Source organism: Excalfactoria chinensis, chromosome 4, assembly GCF_039878825.1.
Source record: "Excalfactoria chinensis isolate bCotChi1 chromosome 4, bCotChi1.hap2, whole genome shotgun sequence".
In the NCBI taxonomy this organism is placed as follows: Eukaryota; Metazoa; Chordata; class Aves; order Galliformes; family Phasianidae; genus Excalfactoria; species Excalfactoria chinensis.
Genome location: NC_092828.1, coordinates 43,137,601 through 43,157,859, shown reverse-complemented (window position 1 = coordinate 43,157,859; position 20,259 = coordinate 43,137,601). Strand labels below are relative to the sequence as shown.

Below are 20,259 nucleotides of genomic sequence, written 5' to 3'. Positions count from 1 at the left end.
CGGGAAAGCGGCGGCGGGAGGGAAGAGAAGCGGCGGCCGGGAGCGGCGGGGCGCTGACAGCCGGCGGCAGGCCGCAGGCCCGGCCCGCCTCGGGACTACGAGGCGAGCCGCGGGGAAGCGCCGCGCTCTGCCCTCCGCTGCGAGGGGTGGCGGCCTCTCGGTACCGGAGCCGGAGGACGGGTGCCGGGGGCAGGTGCGGCGGGGGCGGGCGGGCGGTGGTGACGGGGTGAAAATGGCGGATCTTTCGAAATAGGGCCGGCGGCTCCCGGCCGCCCCCGCGCCGCCACCGCCGTGGGGAGGCCCCGGGGGGGAACGGAACGGAGCGGAGCGGTTGTCGGGGGAACGAGGCGCGCGTGGAGGGCCGCGGGGCTCGGGCTGGGCCTGCGAGCGGCGGGGCCTGGCGGAACCGCTGCGCCCGGTCGCGGAACGGGGAAGGAGAACCCCGAGCTCCCGGAGCGCGGCCGCCCTTTGTCTGCGGGATGCCGGCCCCGGGGAGGAGGGAGCAGCCCGGCTTGGCGTTCCCGCAGCGCGGGTGCGAGGGCGGTACCTGACCCCGCTCCCCTCCGACTCGAGCACCTGCTGAGGGGGTCCCGGCGTCGCCCGTGCTGGCGATCGGAGCGCGGTGTTAATTATTTCTGGCCGAGGCTTGTCAGCACATCGTCTGCTAATTACGTAACGTTCTGTATGAGGGCTTTGGGTTCCGAAGCATATGGGATCTCCTGTCAGGACATAACGCGTGCCTGGGAAATGCTCCAGGATGGAGATCTGCGATTAAGGAGGGGCGGGAGGTGAGGTGAGCCTTCACGGTTCTGTCCTTTCTGAACCGCTGTACGGATATAACAGCAAATGGTGAATGTGGCAGAATCACTGTTGGTGCACTTTGCAGTGTTTACATAAACCTGGCAGTAGCAGCAAAGCCTTCGATGTGTGGTTACCTTTTTCACAATAGCTTTCTGGCTTAGTGGATGCAAGAAGAACAATGAGTTGTCAGCTGAGTGTTTTCTCTGGCAGAGGAATTCCCTCACAAAATGCATTAGCCATTTTGTTTTGTTCCCTAAAACATCCAACTTGTGTGTGTGTGACTAGGAATGATGTCATTGTGTGCCTTGAACAGATTTGCGTTAACCAACAAATGTATGCATGTATCGCTCCATGAGCAAAGCACTCCCAAAGGCTGACTGGGAGCACATATTAGAAAACAGGGCCTGGCTAATCCTGTGAGTTAAAAACATGCTCCGTGCTGGCTGTAGAGCTATCGTTTGGAGCAGCTTATTATGCAAGTTTAATTGTTCAGATTACATATCACAGCTGTTTGTTTTGCTTATTCTACTGCGTGCAGCCCAGCTCAAATGGTCTGTCACTGAACACTGCGAACGGTTCAGCTTCTCAGAAGAAGCTGTAACTAACTGGTTTCAGGTTGAGTATCTGCTAACTACAGGTGAACTGAAAGTGTGGAGAGTGCTGTGGGATTTCAGGCTCAGAGACACCAATACCTCGTATGTCTTTTTTATTTTAGATTTTAAGAAGCAGTTGCTCTAAGCCGCTGCTTGAATTCATTTCCCTCCTGCCTGTTGGAAAAATATTGTATGGGAAATGAAACAAGACAAGCTACAGAGGGCTGTTAGTTTCTGTTTCTACAGCAAATATTCTTGCTTCTGATCCCTCCTTGTACTGTAGGAGCGGTGCCTGCCTTCACACCTGGTTAGAAAAACTTGATGTCCAAAAGAATTTGTGTGCTGCAGTTTTAGGATTCATTACAAGTGCCTGGGAGATAAACTCTTGGTTTTATCCTTATTAGCTGCAGGACCTCCCAGAGAAGTGGGTAAAGGTTTCTAGAAAGCTTGCTTTTAGGGTTTATCTTGACTAGTTTCGTTTATCACTCACAAAGTCTTTAAAGCAGCATGGAGTTCTCATATGGCCCATGAGTCATCTTGCTAGCTTTATAATATCAGAAAATGTGAGTTTGTCTTGTATGGGAAGAAGGAGACATCAAGAATAACCGTTTGGTTGATGATAGGTCACACAGCAACACAGTGTCAGAGGTTCATGTTTCTCACGTTCCAGATCTGGATGAAGACCAGCATCTCCCCAGCCTTTCCAGTCATTCCCCTTCACAAGCCACAAGATGTTGCAGCCCAGCCTTGGGTAATGTTCATGCCTTTGGGCCATGATTTGATCCATTACAAGTTCCAGATGCAGAGATTTCCTGCCGGTTTTTGTAGTTTTTCATTGCAACTTACCTTTTGTTCTAAGTATTACTCTGCCTTTTATTTTGGAGACTTAGAAAAAATGTAGCTACACATCCCTTTGATCCCATGAGCACTTCTTGCTTCTTTCTTATGTTGGCACTGGTCCTTCCTCTTTCATGCTTCCCCTTCTCTTACACTGTGCCTAAACACTGCACAGTCCACATAGTGAAAGACTCATCTATTTTAATACTGATATAGGTTTTGCTCTAAGCTGGAGTGAATCTGCACCAGATGGCCACCTGACATAGTCTGGTGGCCTCCCATTGCTGGGGATTGGTTGTACTCCTATCTTCTGCTCCTGTTGCTTGCTTTGAACTGGCTTTCTGATTCTCCTGAAGTTTTTACTGAGCTGAGGTAGCCCTGTTCGAAGGCAGAAACTGTGCAAGGAGCATTAATGCCAATCTGGGAGGGAAGTCCCTGAGCTTCCCTGGTAGGTTAACCCCACTGCATCATGGTCTGCGCCATACTTCTGATGCTCACAGACTTTCAGCCTTGTTCTCAGCATGCTAATCCACTAGTATCTGTTTGCAGCACTGCAGAGTAGCTGCCCTTCCGGGTTAGTGTGTGGCAGTGGTTGCATGAGAAATCCCTTGAAAAGTGCGGGTAAAGCAGGGTTGTGACAGCCTGGGTTTGGGTTTGGACAGCTAGCTCTAACCCAGCTTCATTCCTCGATCTGTTCCACCCCTGCAGCTACACAAATGTTTGCTAGCACAGGGAGGAAAGAACATGTTGGATGGGAATAGATAAGTAGATGCCAGAGGAAAACAGGAGAGCTGTTGCAGTAGTGCCTGCTGAGTACTTTTGGGGAATTCAAGTACAAGACAATAATACTGCTGCTGACATGTACACAGTAAGTGCTGTCTGAAATAACAGTGAAACGATAGCTATTCCTCTGTTTTGCACTGTTATCTACCCCAAAATTGAGGCAGGTGCATATTTTATTGGTATGTAATAACCAGTTTCTTGGTAGGTAAGATTGTTTCACTACTGGTGTTCTTTTTAAAATTATAATGAAAGCTTAAATTAGCCATAACTGGCCCAGGAAAGGAAGTTTTCTTCATAAGTGGCTTGTGGACAGGTTGATTTTCTTTTTTCCCTTCCATCCTTTCTTAAGAAAATGGCCAGCACTTACATAATAAACATGGCAGAAGTGACATCAGTCCAATATTTTTCTCCCGTTAGAAACAAACTGGAATACTTTCTGTGTAACAAAGAACTATCCCATGCCTTGCATGTGATAACTCTTTCTTTAAACCCATAGGGGATGCTAATAGGGGTAGTTTGCTCATTCTACTTGTGTGGAGTAATGGCAAGAAGATGCTGCACCTTGAGCAAGTTATGGTTGCCTTGGGAACTGTTTTAATTTTTGTAACTATAGCCAGATGAATTTATGACAAAGAACATTAAATGTCTCTTTAGGTAAAGCACTTGATGGCTCTTCTTAGTATTCCTTTTAAGAGATGGGGGGGGGAGGGAAGACTGCTAATTACATGAGTTCTGTATTCAGCATTTGATAGCAGTAAGGTTGTTGTCTTGTTTTTACTTGCAGCCATTTGCTTTGTTATTGTATTTGATAAATCTAGAAGTGCAGTCTTCTGAGGAATGGGCAGACTCCCTCCATATCTCACCTTGTGCAGAGTGGAAATGAATTCGTTTCACATGCATTAATTTTTCTTATCATGTCATAACGATGTGCATTCACCTGGCTGTTACGTATCCAAACATAGTGAGTTTATGAGCTTAGTTTATTAATTTTTTCCATTGACCTTTGTTAATCATATCTTTCTTAAGAGTTAACATCTTTGGATTGTTGTGTTTTGTTTTTTTTAGTGACCGTATTTTTAAGGCCATCTCTAGCTCAGTAAGCTTAAACAAAAGACTCTCTGTTGGAAGAAATGCACTGCTGAGTGATTTTGTAATTCTTTGCTTTATGACAAAACAAACACTGTGATTTTCAAGAGAAAATGTGAAGCACAAAAGAGATTGAGGAAATAGGGAATACGTGAAATGAAGGACATTGCTTTGCCCATTACTGAAATAGTTGTAAAATAGAAGGATTGTAATTAATTAGGAAACTGTAGTACACTGGTGGCCTACACATGGTTGAGATCTTGAATTGGATATATGCTAACAGTTCTGAACAAACCTTGGGTGTGCATATGACTTTGTGAAGGCTTTCCTACCAGATGAAAGACCGACAGTGAAGAGTTTCTTTAGAATTGTTTTCAGACCTTTTACACCACTGATCTTTGTGAGTTTCTCTGTGCCTGTATGAACTTGGCAAAAAGACTTGGGCAAGTACAGCAAACAACGTGGAGTGCTTTTTGTTGTTGAATAAAATGACCTAATCAAAATATTTCTCTAGTGATTTCTTAAACTATTTTTTTTAATCGGCTTACATCTTTACTTCTCTTTCTGACCTGTAGCTTGGTTCTGTGTTGCATGGGCAGGTATTCTATGTCACCTGCACTAGCTAGAAGATAGGAATCTGTAGGGACTGCAGGGCTTGTATTTCTATATAGAGAAATCAAGATTTTCTTAAACTAAAATTCTGTTTGCTGAGGTAATTTCTGGAGCACTAAACCAAGTAGCAATGCTTGGTTTTCTTCCTGCACAGAATGGTTTGGCATTGGTGCTGCAAACTGGCTGCAGCTTTGGGGACTTGCAAAACTATAGTTGAATGGAGGAATGCAGTGATAAAGGAAAGGCTGTTGCTTTGTTACCCGTGAAGAAGAAATTAACAATTGGATGTGAGGTATGGACTCTTACAGAGAGAAGCAGAAAACCTGAAAGAGGGAGGCTGCAGGTGTGCTTTCACAGTGGATGGCTACTGGAACAACTGGGGGATAAATACCAGCTCCCCCTCTCTGTTGGAGGGGCAGACAAGTTTGGGTGTTGCATCTAGAAAAAGATGCAGGTTGAATTAAAGGCTTTGACTTCTGGCTGGTTGTCTCGCTGTAAAATCATATTTTTTATTTTTTTTATGGGGAGGGTCATAAAACAGCTCTTAGTGGTTCAGGTACGAACCTGGGCTACCCTCCGCAATGCAGGTGCTGTACAGTTTTGCACAAATGTGTCCCGTAGTTGTGTATAGGCCCTATAGATGCAGTTGGGTGTTGGCTTCAATAAAACTTGGTTTGATGTGTGTTCGGTACGTGTCCTGAGCTGGGCTGTGGTGGGCTTCCTGAGAGGGTGATGCTGCCTGATTGAAGTGTGATGTGTTCATGCTGTGCTGAGTTACAGGAAGTAACCTGCCAAGGTGGGATTGATTCTGCACAGGCAGCTTCAGTGTCTCACAGCATGTAATGCCACTGGACTCCCATTACAAAAGCTGTGAGTTGGCAGTTTGCAAATGCTTTTTAGGCTATATGCAGAGCTGTTGTGAATGTGAGCTAGGTGATCTTGAAAGAGGCAAACACTTCCCATGGAGAAACACTAGGCTTTATGTTAAATTTTCTTCTGTGAATGAGACAGACCTTTTGGATCTGTTTCTACTCAGTATGGTGGCAACTTGTTTGGCTATGAATGTTTGCTATGGAAGTGCAGTTGAGAAGAATGCCCTGTGCGGCCAGGAAGGGATATGCAGAGCAGCAGAGGGCACACGTGGAGAATTCTTCCTCGCAGGTGCTTTTTGTGTGCTGTCTGGAACCATCTCTGCAGAGATGGTGTAAGATACAATGAATCTCTCTGTTATGTCCAGGATATTGAAAACAAAAAAGCTATCAGATATGTTGTGTGTATCAAGCCTCCCTGGCTAGTCCATTGTGTGTGAGTTGTTTTTCAAGTTATTCTCTGACAAACTTAACAGTTGGATTTCTTAGAAACACTTGAGGAAAACACACCACTAGTTATTTATATGTTTTATGCCCAGAAATTCTTCAACCATTTATGTTACCGTCTTCAGACATCTCTGAAGCTTGAATTTGAAGTGGCCTGTGTACTTCTGGAGTAGAAACCAAGATTTCACTGAAATTCCCGATTCTCCTATTGAACTGATACCTTGTCTCAAAATCTTCATGTAGAATTGCTTCCAGAAAAGCAAGCCAGATGCTGTGCAATGGGGTTATTCAGATAACTTTCAAAAGCAGTGTGAGGGTCCTCTATCTGGAGATTTAAGTGTAAGGGAAGAGTAATGATGTTCTTGGCATCAAAGCCAAATCACTATTTGTCTGCAGGCAAGCTGTTTATCTTCAGCTCAGTCTTTCTGCAAGTAGATAGACTTCTGTGCTTGTGGAGTGTTGTTGTGTTTAAGGCTGGTAGAGCTGCTGAGATCTGCAGCTAGATATGCAGGATTCTGGCAAATTACTGCAACCTGACTCTTCATAGAGGTGTTGTTGCCTTTCTTCTATTGCTCAATTGGACTCAAAACTGAAGTAAACTCACACTGATAAGATAAGCAATAGAGACTGTAACAACTTTCACTGCTCTCTAAATCCTGACAGCACTCTTTTGAAACATTGCAGGTTTGATCTTATATTTCTATCTACTTGTAAAAGTTAAAGGAAGTTAAAGATTAAAAGGCTAAAGTGTAGTTTCTTAAGACACATAACCACTGAGTTTCTGTGATTCTGTGAGTTGTTAATAAAAATGCCACATTGCTGTGTATTTTTGGAAGTGAATTACCATGCTGAAATCAGCGTTGCACATGTTTTGGTTTCAGTTAGAGTAAGCTGGGTGATGTATTTTGCATCCTGGAGTGGCAGTGGTGCTAAACTATGCATGTAATGCACGTGCAACCATTGTGCTTCTGGATTTGCCAAGCCTCAGTGAAGTGGATGGTTTGCAGCTCCATTATGATGAACCTTAGCACTAAATATAAGACCAAAATGCACTCTTGCAGAAATTGTTGGCAGCAAGCCTAACCTTAAAAGGTGCCTGGTATGATAACACCTGTTAGCAGTCTGCAGGGAACTGGATATCAAGCCTGTAATGGCAGGTTGTTTTCTGATGTGTGTTTGAGGCAATAGTGCCATGTTATCCAACCCTTCTAGGCTGCCGTTCAGGAGGAATCAAGAAGGAAAGTAAAATGACATCCATACTCATTTTGACATCGATTCCTAGTGCATTACTTTTATCTTCCTCAATACTCCAGAAATTATATGTTGTTATTGTATGGGTATTTCTTTTGGTCTCACCACAGAGTTTGCATAGAACCTAAAATTAGAAGTGCTTCGCTAAATGTACAGAATCTACAGACTCAAAACTTGGATTTGTGGTACTGAACACCTGCAAAATGTATTTAATGATCATAAGAACACATGAATTTTGTTTTTTTGTTGTTGTTGTTTTTGTTTTTACTGTTTGTGCTGTTGTGTTACCATGAAAAAGAGGGCAATTGGCAATGCAAGACAAGGGAGGAAGAGGGGAAGTATTCTGATTCTTTCAGTTTCTATCTTGTAGCTTGTATTGGAGATCTATTTGGGACAGAAAGAAAACTGAGATGCTTGGTAGTGTCCTGCTGCAATGGGTATTCCATGTATCCATGTCTTTCCGGGAAGGTTGCAATTGGATTATGTGCTCTGAACTTGCAGGGCTAAACCTTATAGCTACACCACTCCTTTCTAAGAGAAGAGGGAATGTGGAGGTGGGTATGGAGTCTACTTCATACAAACCTTTACTTGTTAGTAATTGGAGCATAAATGGATATCCTAACTACCTAATTTTGGTTTCTGCCTACTTCAACTGGACATGACAGTTGTTTCTCAAATATGTACACATTGATGTACGTGCAGAATGGGGTGCTGTTAGATTGATGGGCAGTGTTCCCATGACGGTAATAGCCTTGCTGTTAAGTGCAAGCCAGAATATCTTGGCACCAACAAGGAATAGACCCTCAAAGGGCACTAAGCTGTTCTCAAAGAGCAGATTTATCATTGGCTGATCATGATTAATCTTCAGAACCAAGCAGAAGTGCAAGTTTTCCACTTGTTTCAAGCTGCAACTAGCAAACATGGAATGTGTTGACTACTTGAAAAACTACAGATACATGCAATTTGAAATGTAGATAAGTCATGAAATGCAGACTAATATTACTAATATGACACGGTTTTGCTACCTTCTTGATGAACGTCTAATTAGCATGTGAAAGCTGGGTAACAGCTGTGAGCTATGCATAGAAAAGTAACTTGACCTTTAAGCGGTTTAGTTTTCTAGGTACAAGTCATTCGGGGAAAGTGTCTGGGATGGTTTTTGGTTTTGTTGTTTTGTTTTTGTTTTTTTTTTTTTAGTAATGCTTCTCAATACCCTTTTTTTAAATCAACAGTGAGAGAACTGTCTTTCTTGTTAATCTTGTTTCATACTTAATGGTACATTTGGGCAATGTGTGTACCAGTGGTTCTTGTGGTGAAAAGGGGATTGTCCAGTCTAGATTAGATCTGTTTTAAAAGGATGGTTTTCTAGTAAGCAGGTCACTTGCATATATATGTAATGTAGTTCAAGCACTGAAGACTTATATGATGTACTGCTTTCATGAAAAACTTGTGTTTTTCCTTTCTTCCTTCAAGCTTCTGTTTTGCATGAAAGGCTTTCTGACTCATGGGGATTTTTGGTCATGTACTATATTTAAGGACTTTTACTTCTATTGTGAGAATTGCTTTTGTGCTCTGTGTGTATAATCTAATTTCTGTGGTAGCACGCTGTGATTCCTTGTGTGTGCGAATTCATTTTGCTGGGAAGAAAACAGCACTGGGTCAAGGGATTGTTGAGTCTTGCAGCATGTTTGTACCAGAGGCACTGCGGTAAAGGATGGCCCTGTGGTCATGTTGCATGCATCGCTTCTTAGGCTTTGAGTATGATCAGTTAAAGGCTTCATGGTTAAGGCAGTGCTTTTTCATATCTTTATGTTGATAAAAACACCTGTTTCAAGGATCTAGACTTCAACAAAAGTTGTTTGTTTTTAAGCAGATCCTTGAACAGAGAATTTCAGTTCCTCTGGGTGCTTTTTGGCTAGCTGTGCTCTTGACTGTCCTTGTTCTTTTGTAGCATTTATGCCAATGACTGCAGGATGGAGAGCTTAGTAACTGTTCCAAGGTTGAAGAATTGCAAGGTGCTTTATTTTTGTGTCCCATGTGCTGGAAGATTAGGAATGGAAATGGGAACAGATGAATGAATTGCTACTGCATTTCCCTTGCTGAGTAGTTCTTGGATCTCTTCTTTTTGGGGGGAGGAGCTTCCAACAAGTTGCTGTTGAGAAATTTTAAACCTCTTAATCTCTAAGTGGTAGGGCAAAAACAAAGTTGATTTTCTGTTAGACAGCCCTGTGAAACATGCATATTGCTACTGTTGGGGAGTGCAGGTGAGCAAAACCTGAAAAAATAAGGAAGAATGAGAGCACCTAAGCTTCAATTGCATGTGGCTGAAAGTATCTCAGGTCTTCTAGATGAATAGCTTAAATGAAAATGAATCGTAATCATCAAGGATCTGTTCCATGTTTCCCGTCTTCCTTTGCTTGCCTTTATTCCATTTACTGGATTTAGAAATTGTCCTGGTTTCAACTGGGATGGAGCTGATATTCTTAATAGTGTCTGGTATGACGTTATGTTGTGACTTTAAGAGAAAAACAATGTTGATAATACAGCAATGTTTCAGCCACTGCTGAGCAGTACTGTGCATAGCCAAGGACATCTCAGTGGCTTATTCTTCCATTGAAAGAGTGGGGGAAGCACAGTTTTCTCCCCCAGGCAGAGTCAGGACAGCTGTCCTAAACTGACCAAAGGGATATTTATGCCATGTGACATCATGTGAAAATATATATATTTTTTAATGGAAGGGAGTTGGCTGGGGGGGGGGGGGCGGACACACACAGCTGCTGAGCTGGGACTGGCTGGGCATCAGTCAGCTGGTGATGAGTGTTATGCATCACTTGTTTTGTGTCTATATTGCTGTTAATTTCTCTCTTCCTTTTCTGTCCTTTTGTATCAACCCACAATTTCTTCTTCTCTTGTTTTCTTTTTGTAATTTTCCTGATTCTCTCCTGCATCCCACTGGGGAGGGGGGAGTGAGTGAAAGGCTGTGTGGTGTTCAGCTGCCTGCCAGGAATAAACCACAAGAATAAATGAATATTCTTTCTAGCACTTATTCGATTAGAAGTCTAGGAATGTGCTGATTATTATTTTATTTTTTTTATTACTGTAACTTCATATGACTATTGCAGGGATTCCTGAGTTATAAAATATACAAATCTAAGCCACAGCCTGTGGACAGTCCCAGTCTCACCTTCATCTTAAGTGATGAACAACAAACCAACCTCTAAATGTTACCCCTGTTCTATCAGTGAACCATCGACATAGCTTTGATTTGCCTTTTTCCAGTTGGGTTTTTGAATTGCTTTGACCTGCAGCAAACAACTGCCTGTTTAGTTGGCCACTGTTACTTCTCCACCATTGATACATCTCTAGTATCCAGTCTCACTTTCCCCTATTTGCACACACACTTATAAATCCCATGAGGAAAAAAAAATGCAGCTATACCACCGTTCTCCTTTCCACTTCACAAATTAATGGGCATCTGCCTAGATTATATTAAAAGCTGATCATCTTTTCCTGGCTACACTGATTTATGGAAAAGACAGCACCAAGGGTGTATGGAAGTGCTTGTAACTACATTAGTGCTAAGTTTCTGAGCAGTTTATTTTCTCCTTTTTTGGGACCTGCAGAATTGTTTCCTGCTTTCCGCCCCTCAGGAGGAAAACTGTGGTGGTGATTGTGTGAATATTTGCATTTGCTGGTGGTTGGAGATGAAGCAGTTGGTTTTATATATACTAGACATTTCTATGTGATTTGTCCTTGGACAACTGTACTGGGGATGACCTTGTCAGACTAGGGGTGACTCAGCAACTTCAATACATTTGCCCTTATGGGCTCTTAACAGTGCTGTACCTAAGGGTGCATCTCTATCCCACCTTTAAATATCTCCTTCCTCTGGTATCTGGCAAAGGTGCTTGGTTGTACTAGAGTCTGCTTACCAACTGGCAGTGCTTCTGTTCATCCCAACACAATCTCAGTACTTTAGGGGCTCTGTTGTAGTTGGTGCATGTATTAGATTTGGATTTTCTTTGTTTTGAGTTTTTGCTTTTGTGCTTTGTAGTGGGTGCTGATGCTGGAGGTGTTTCTCATTCAGTCTCCTTCTTTACTGGTGAAATGACATTTCTGAAATTGGTTTATAAGTAGCATTGCCAACAACTCCAGGCAGGCCTGGTCAATCTTCTTAAGCCTGTAGGGTTGTTTTTTGAAGGCTGAGCACCACTAAGCCTGAAAAGACCACGGGAAGCAGTAGGTACAAATAGTGAGGAGATTCTTGATCCACAGACACTAGTATCTGTCAGAACTCTTATCTCCGTTCTGTATTTTGCCAACAGTCATTGTGCTTTTATCCTATCTGTAAGTCCACTTTAATCTTCATGAAGTCATATTGAAACAAATATGGTTATCAGTGGGTTTTTTTCTCCTCAGTTTTTCATTTGTGGTGTAACTAAAATCAAACAAATGGAGAAACATACTAAGAAAAAGAAAGCACCTTAGTTTTGTAAGGATTCTGAGTAACAAGTATAAGATTTAGAAGTATTGAAATATTATGTTAAGCAACAGCAAGTTTCAAGTTGTTCCTCTCTTTTATGATTATCAAATGTAGGTCTGTAGTCATTAAGATGGGCACAAGAGAACCACTCAGGCTGAACTTTTGTCCCAATGCAGTCTCCCTTCTCAAAAGAAGGTGATAAAGCAATTTCTAAACGCGATTGCTACCAGACCTTGCTGACAACATGCTTTAGTCCCTAATTATTTTTTCAATGCATTTAGGTAATTTCATGTCCTGTGGTGGGATGGAGTCTTAATGAACAAATCTTCACTATATGCATTTTTTTCAAGAGCTTTTAATTTGTTGCATTGGCCTTATTCTGTGGGCTCAAATGATCTATTAAGAAGCGCTTGTGCAGCCTGTGTGGAGTTAACCCTAGTGTGCTTATCCACTTGTTTGGTTTAGACAATGCTCTTAGAATTTTCACCTGAATACGTGTGAATACTTAGTAATGAATCCTTCAAGAGTTTGGCCTGCTTTATTATTGGAAATCATTTTAGTAGGGGAGCAAAAGAATATAAACAGTGTGTTTGTTATGAATGAGTTTGAAAAAACAAGCAGCTGAATTGTTGAGAAATTTAGGATAAATACCTAGAAGTATAATAAGAGTCTTCTTGGATGTTGAAGCTGCTTTTGATGACAGCAGCTTCTCATATAGATAAGGTTTCCTCATTTCATTTCATGCATCTATTTCAGTTGAGTAAACAAGGAAGAAATAGAACCAGTAAGTTGATTGGTGTTTTTCTTGCTATCATTAACACTAGCCTATGTACAGTTGTGAAAGCCATCTGTAAAAGGATGAGACCTAATACTTCAAAAAACCTTGTTGATGTCAGTAAGCTATTGGTTCAAAAAAACACGTAATGTTTCTTATCTTTCAACTTATTGGGCTTTAGTTTCTAACTTGAAGTAATGTATTTTTCTGTGTTTTTTTTTTTTTATTATTATTATTTTTGGTTGTTTTTTTCTGTAATGCAAGAGATTAGAAGCTGTTGTATTTCCATTTAAGTTTTCATTGAACTAGGTAAAGATGTTTAATAGCCATTTACCACCTTGTGGCAGAGGCAACAAAGAATACAAGAAATAAGTTTATCTCTTGCTGCTTAACTATATTTCAATTCATTATGGTTATGTTACTAAAAGATACTAAGACTGACATTTTTTTTTAAATGGAACAGCACATAATTATGCAATCCAAAATTAAATCATTTGAAATAGTATGTTGATACTGAATTGATTCTTTTTCCATTGCCAGATTTAGATGATTCTCTTATTTTCAAGTATAGGAGCAATCATTATTTGGGTGGTGGTTGACCTTAAGAGCCTAACATCTGGATCCAAGCCCTTTCTTCCTTTCAGGATAAGAATGGCATGGTTTTTCTTATATACAGAATAGCTCTGAATTGTAAGGTTTAAGGCACAGTCCTGTTTAGGTTGAAGGGGAAGGGTGAGGGGAAAATAAAACAGCACAACCCAAAAAAGTGCTAGTAGTCTTAGCATATGCAAAAATAGTCCACTTCTCCTATTCCATTTTTTCTGTTACCTTGTGTGCAGTTAACCACTTTGACTCCAAGTCAGCAACATGATCCTAACATTACTAGTGTGTCCTTAGGAGTAAGGTGTTGTGTCTAGTGCTAGTTATGATGCTAGTTATGAGGGTTGGCATCAATTAAGGCTGTTCTGGCATTACTTTGGGATAAACACTCTCTAAGAGGAGGTATTTCTGTCTGTGACATCAGAAAAAAGACATTTAAATGTCTGTCAATAAGTGAGCTGTGTATGTGTTTGACTGTAAGTTGTCTGAACAAGTTCTTACACAGCTGAAGATGCTTAAATATCAGTTAGCAGTGTGATAGAGCTTGTACTCAGGAGCTGAATGGAATTAGGATGGTATCCACTGATATCAGTAGGGCCCAGTGACTAATCCAACATGGCCTTCTAAGCTCAACATGTAAACAAGGTAGACTGTAGCAGGTTGGTTTTCCCTCATCCTTGTACTTCATGGGTGAAATGCAGCTGTTCTATGGTTACCTACCACCCTGTAAAATCCAATCACAATGACCCCAGATGAGTCATTTTTCACCCCAGCATTTAGTATGGTTTTTTGGCAATATAGTTCCTTAATTATGTATGTCACCTGGTTACATACAACTTGTCTGCTTTTCCTAGAAATGAGGAAGCTGGATACATGAGGATCTTGTCCTCTTGCACTTATCAGAAGTACTCAAGATTGTGGAGTGTGTATTCCCGTGCCACCTGCTCTCCCATGTAGTACCCAAGCATATTGATGGGGTCAGCAAATGAAGGAAATGCTGTCATAAGTACATCTGTTTTTAGTCTGACAGTGATGCAGTTTTAGTGAAAGTGATAAGTGCAGCTGTTTCCAGCAATGTCTTCAAAGTTTGTCATGTAAAACTTAATGTAGGTAAGTTGGGCATTCATATTAATCCACTGAATATATATATATATATATATATATATATATTTCAGGCAGGATGATATTTGGTTTGCTTTTAGAAAATTCTGTGGGTCAATCATGAGCTTGAGATTTATATTTTCTTGTGAGTATGAAGAAAACGGCTGTGATGCTGTGATGCACTTCTCCCCCAACAGAGGGGAATTATCATTCACCTTGTGGAAGGGCAGAGTTTTGCCTTGGTCCCAAGGTAGCCTGTTGATTGAGCTTCTGGGGCTAAAAAAGCCTCTCACAGAGACAGCTGTTTGCTTGCATGAGACTTCTGACATGAGAAGACAACAATGAACCCTGTTGCATCTGGAATGGAAAACAAGTCCTTTGCACACACGCGATACTTTGTCTTTTCTGCTATTGTACATTTTTCTTTTGATAACGTTATTCATAAACCTTTGTGAAATGTGTATTTTTTTGGAAGCCACTAATTTTTTTTTATTATTATTGCAGTACCTGCTACAGTCATCACTGCCACAACTGCTAACATGGAGGTGGTTTCAGCAGAAGTAAACAGCTTGCTTCCTGAGGAAATAATGGACACTGGTATAACTCTGGTAGAAGATGACAGCATTGAGGCAGTTATCGTGTCTTCACCAATGGGAGATTCTATTCCCATGGAAACAGAACTGGAAGAAATAGTGAACATAAGTTCCACCAGTGATGCTTCAGTTACAACTACAGCCACAGTCACCACAGAACCAGTTACTGCACCCAGTAATCACTCGGGCGATGTGACTGCAAACACCACAACTATAAAAACTGAAGGAAATTCAATAGTAAAGCCTGCCTTTCAAAGTGGTCTACATAAACTTGGTGCTCAGACTCCGGTCACTATATCAGCCAATCAAATTATTCTGAACAAGACCACTGACCTTAAAATAGGCAATCAGAGCATTAAACCTGATGGGCAAAAACTAATTGTAACAACCTTGGGCAAGACTGGCCAACCCATTGTTTTAGCATTGCCCCGCTGCCAGCTCCCGCAGGCACAGAAGACTGTGTCCCAAACCCAAGGTGGAGACTCCAAAGTACAAGGCCAGCAGATCAAAGTTGTTATTGGAGGTCGGTCAGAAGTGAAACCTGTTGTTGGTGTATCAGCTTTAACGCAAGGAAGTCAGCTGATAAATACTGCTGCCCAGCCTTCTGTTTTGCAGACACAGCAATTAAAAACAGTACAGGTAAAGTGAGTTATGCTGATGAAACCTCTTTAAAATGATTCTGTTGGTGCGACTATTGTCTACTTCCTTCACTGGCTGACACACTGAAAGGTTGCTTTCAGCCTTTCCTTTTTTTGTGTAAAAGCACAGTGCTTTCTTAACCCACTCTTTCATCTGTGAATGCACTTACAATTGTATGCCTTTTATCTCCCAGCTACTGTCTTGAATCTTAGGGGTGTGCCTCAGAGAAAGTTAACGATCAAAATTCATTATATTGAATTTTCCCATTGTTTTCATTTTATAAAAATAAATTCTAGATGCATTCATAAGAATGAACTGAACTCTTGATGACTACCATTCTTTATTCTAAGTGCACACTGCTTTCCTATTTCAAGAGCAACCACCTTCTTAAATTCTTAAGCTTAGCTTGTTACAAGTGAAGTCTCTGAAGAACCTTAATGCATTTGAGAAGGAACAAAAAAGGATGTGTTTTGTCTGCCTTAAACTTGCTTAAGCTTATCAATGTATATTGATCAGCTAGATTATATTGTAAGGTGGACACTTCTGAGTGCTATTTGCTGCCTCATGTATAGATCTTCTGATAATTGAAAGTAGAGAGAATTTGAAGGGATCTGAAAATATGTTGAAAAGCCATGGGCTATTAGCCAAAGGGGTCTGTTATCTGATACATGGCAGAACTGAGCGCAAGTGACTTTGTTCTTAATGGAGGTGAGACATGAATCAAAAAGTCATGAAAGGAAAGCTGGAACTCAATGGAGGTTATGGTGGAAAATAATCATTCTTACAGTTGAGTAAAATGAGAAAGGAAACTCCAAGTATACAAGCTAAACCAAATTTCTTGCATGTGAAAAAATGACTTAACTTTTAAGCATACTGCAAGCAGTGGTACATTTTACAGTTAGTGTTTCATAATAAGCATGAACAAGCGTGACTGTGATTGTTTTAAATCAGTAGATGATCCTTGCACCTGTTTCTGCTTTACCTCCTTGTCGCTACAGTGTATCTGCAGGAAAAATGTTTCACAAATATATCTGTTTCATATGTTGCTTTTATTTTTGCACCTTCATTGTTAATGATACTGTTGACGTTACAGCTTTCAAGTCTTGGCTTGTGAGTCGTGCAGGAAGGTGTAAGAGTGGATCAGTAACTGTTAGCTTCAGTTGCTGCTAACTGACACATACAAGAAACAGAAGAAAATAGCTTACATGTGATGGGCTTCTCCTTGCATGAGATCACTTGTCCCAGCAGCGATTTAATGATTGACCTCTGCTGTTTGTCATTAGGAAATCTACGGGTTCCTTAATATTACCTGATACAAATGGACTTGTAACCATTTGTTAATCATACCACAACTAAATTGATTAACTTTGTTTGTTAACTCTTCCTTTTGTAAAATTGATTGAATTGTTAATTCATTATATTCATTGTTTGTTTGGTTTTTCTTCTTACAAGGAGTGGAGGAAGTAGAAATGAAAAGCAGGACAACAGCTTTCAGTTTGTTAGAACTGCCTGATACTGTGGGAAAGACAGCTACATGAGCAGCTTCACAGACAGTACTTATCCCTGCAGAACATTACTTCATCAAAGGGTTATATGAGGCTAGGTCATGTATGACAGGGGAGGTAACCTATGCTTCAAGTTCCTGGCTTAGAAAATGAAGTCATGCATTTATCCTATGATCCAGAATGAAACTCTAAACTTGCAGTGCTGCCTTGGCACCTTCTGAGAGGAAAAGGAAGCCATGAATGCCTCCCAGCTTCCCAAGGGTTATGTGTAACTTAACTCATGTGATTCAGTTGTTTTCAAATGCAAAGCAGCGCTTCATTTGGACTTGTTGCTGAAAAATGAATTGATAAAAGAATTGACTTGGGTCACTAAGAGCCTCTCTACAATTCTCCTTACGTTATCACTGTTCTAGCAACTTCTCAGATCAAGGGAGTTCATTAGTCTTACTATAATCTATTTGTAATGCTTGATATTTCAGCATTTGAGAAAGGGCAGAGTAGACAGAGTTCCAGCAGAACATTTTTTGTAATCTTGCTCCCTCTCTGTGATGTTGAGAGTTCAGAGATGAGTATAAAACATAGCATGACCTCAGGATTCTTTTGTACCAAGAGAAGAGGCTTATTGTGTTCCCTTTTGTAGACCTGGGTGACTTGTCACAATATAGTTGAAATCACCATCCTGAATGTGGAAAAAATGACTTGGCAAATGCATTTGCTTTTAGCCTAGGGTTCGTGCTTGCATGCAAGCTTAAAAATTACCATTTTCTAGTATATTAGCCAGTGCTTCAGTGCAAAGCAGAAGTTGAGCTTTGCAGATGACTCAACCAAAGGTCTAGACCCACCACCACAGCTGTCACTAGACTGGTCTGACTTGAACTTGTCTTGGTGTGGTAACTGGCTGTGCATTTCAGCAGTTAAATCTACTTGTCTGTGCCACAATTGCTACCATAGCAAAACAACTGCTAAGCCAGCATTGTGGCTGTGTCTCATGGTGGAAAAATAATGTCATGTACTCCCTAATCCCACAGAAAATCCCTATTCCTGACACAGTATTGTGTCCTTACTATCTTCTCTGGAGCATGCTCTTATCTTCTATTTCCAGTCTCTGTGAGGTTTTTTTCTTTTTCCTTTTATACCAAGTATAAATTACTTCAGGTGTGGCTACATGGAAGATCTCCTGTGAGGTCATCTAGGGAGTGGATTTATAGAATGCTAGCTTCCTTATGGTAGTAGTGTTCTGTATCTAGCAGTAAATTCAAGGTGTGCACCTTTGTTTTTCTGTGTGACTGCTACACTGTTTGACAGCTGAAGTCAGAATCTGGTCACAGAAGCATGCTTGCTATCTTGGTTAGTGGAGAGTGCCTACAGAGACACAAATTAACCCCTTAAGTAGAGATGCTTTCATGTTAATCGTTCTCCCACTTTACAGAGAAGACAACTGGAGCGTGCTTCTTAAGATAATATTTTCCTAATGGAAAAGCTTGTTGCCACAGGAAATACATCTGCAGTCTAATTTGAAGTAGCTTGTGGAGAGCAAAGCTTAGTTTACGTAGGCAAAGAGGAATAATGTTAATTTCCTGTGATTAGTGTAGGCAATGACAGAGAACTCTGGAGAACTTGCTCTTGCTGAAGCATTGAAGGGGCAGTCTGTCATTTTGATTTCCTCTGGCTTCTCCAGTCATACTGAAGTGGGTAATGAGTTTCCCACTGAAGCACTTATTCTATCAGCTCCTGCAGCAGAGCTCTCAAAAAGGCTTTCTGCTAAGGGGCAGCCAGCTGGCTCGGAGCATGTGTCCTGTTTCTGATGGCCAAAGGAACTGTGTTGGGGTTTCCCTATGTCTCCAGAGGCCTAAAGGGATTCAGCCTTCTCTTAGATGATGATAGAACTTCTTACTAGACCAACAGGAGGGTATTGCAAGTTGAGCCTGTAGGGAACAGGGCTACTTTTGTGAACTGGCTATTGTACTGGGATTTTTACTTTTCTCTGAGATAATTCATGTTGTTGGCTGGTATTTTACAAGCATAAAGTTACAAGTGCTTGTGTTCCGGTAGGTGGTGGTCAAGTTCAGAGCCAGTTTTTGACCTTGCTTCAAAGAGTAAAAGTAATAGCAGCTGAATTGGTCTGAAACCTACAGCAAAATTAGAATCAACTTCAACAGAATGGATGTTGCTAATCTAATGGGTTAAATGTGGGAAATTTATCAGAAATGAAGCTAGAATGTGTGTAGTTTGGCTTATAAAATAGTACTAGATTGTGTTCATCCATCCCCTATATATGTGCAAAGAGAAGTGAGTTCTAGAGATGTTTAAATGTCTTTGAGTTTATGTTTATAAAGTGTGCTGTGAATTAAGCTTCTTTCTGTGAAAAATTTATATTTGAAGCATTATGCATCTCCAAGAATAGGAGTTTCCTTTCTGTTTCATTTTAGGGTGAAGGTTTACTCCAAAGAGCGCTCCAGTCTAAATGCAGAGGAACGCAAGACATTCTCTAAATACTGTTTGTCCTCTGTTGCTGTGTAGTGTAAGAGTTGCTGGGTGTCCCTTTGGCTGGGCACAGCTCAAGCACACAGAGACATATCCTTTCTGCAGGAGGCCAGAAGGTTCAGACCTATCGCAGGTGGAGCTCTGGCTGTCCCAGCCATCCTGCAGGCATGTTGCTGGCAGTTAAAACTGCCCCACACTTGATCTTCGTGTGGAGGCTGCTGAATTCATTATGTATTGCAGAATATTTAGAATGTAAATGTGTTCTTTGTCAGCAAATGCTATAAACAGGGCTGTGTATAGGAAACCACAACATTCAGCCCACTCAATTGCTTCATTTCAGCAATCACAACTTATTCAGGCTGTTGAAAGTAGCTGTTACGTCTATATTTTTCTACATGTGTGAGGTTTCTTTGGTTAGCTGATTCAGTAACAAAGGCAGATCTGCAACTTGGTATGTGGCTTCCCATGTGGATGCCATGCCATGGGTTTGTGACATTGCTAGAGCTGGTGTCTGTGGGATGCAGATCAGGCCCATTGGTTCATAGAAACAGTTAGGATAAATGCATCTTGTAGCAGACCCTTCAGTAGTGATAAGGTGGGGGAGGAGGGTAGGGAAGTCTTTGTTAGCAAATCCTATTTAAACAAAAGACTTCAAGGTGAAACAGTCTTTCTCATCAAATTGAACTTACTTGTTCCTGGTGCTGCAGTACTACTGGAGACAGGACCTGCTGTGGTGTGTACACAAAAGACTTGGATGTAGTCAATTGATTTTTGTCTTAGTTAACCAGTGCCTAAGACTT

The 20,259-nt window shown here is 41.3% G+C and overlaps 1 protein-coding gene across 5 annotated transcripts in view; it reads left to right on the top strand.

The window, feature by feature from the left end:
• The window catches only part of LIN54 (lin-54 DREAM MuvB core complex component), a 37,572-nt gene that overhangs the window by 378 nt on the left and 16,935 nt on the right, over positions 1-20,259 (top strand). For 4 of the 5 annotated variants that reach the window (XM_072335176.1, XM_072335178.1, XM_072335177.1 and 1 more), the window contains exon 2: positions 14,743-15,470. In XM_072335176.1, the coding sequence (XP_072191277.1) occupies positions 14,778-15,470 (693 nt within the window). In that variant the 5' untranslated portion in view covers positions 14,743-14,777. Of the gene's footprint in view, positions 1-27; positions 194-14,742; positions 15,471-20,259 lie in introns of those variants that run through there. The other variant, XM_072335175.1, reaches the window with a different exon arrangement.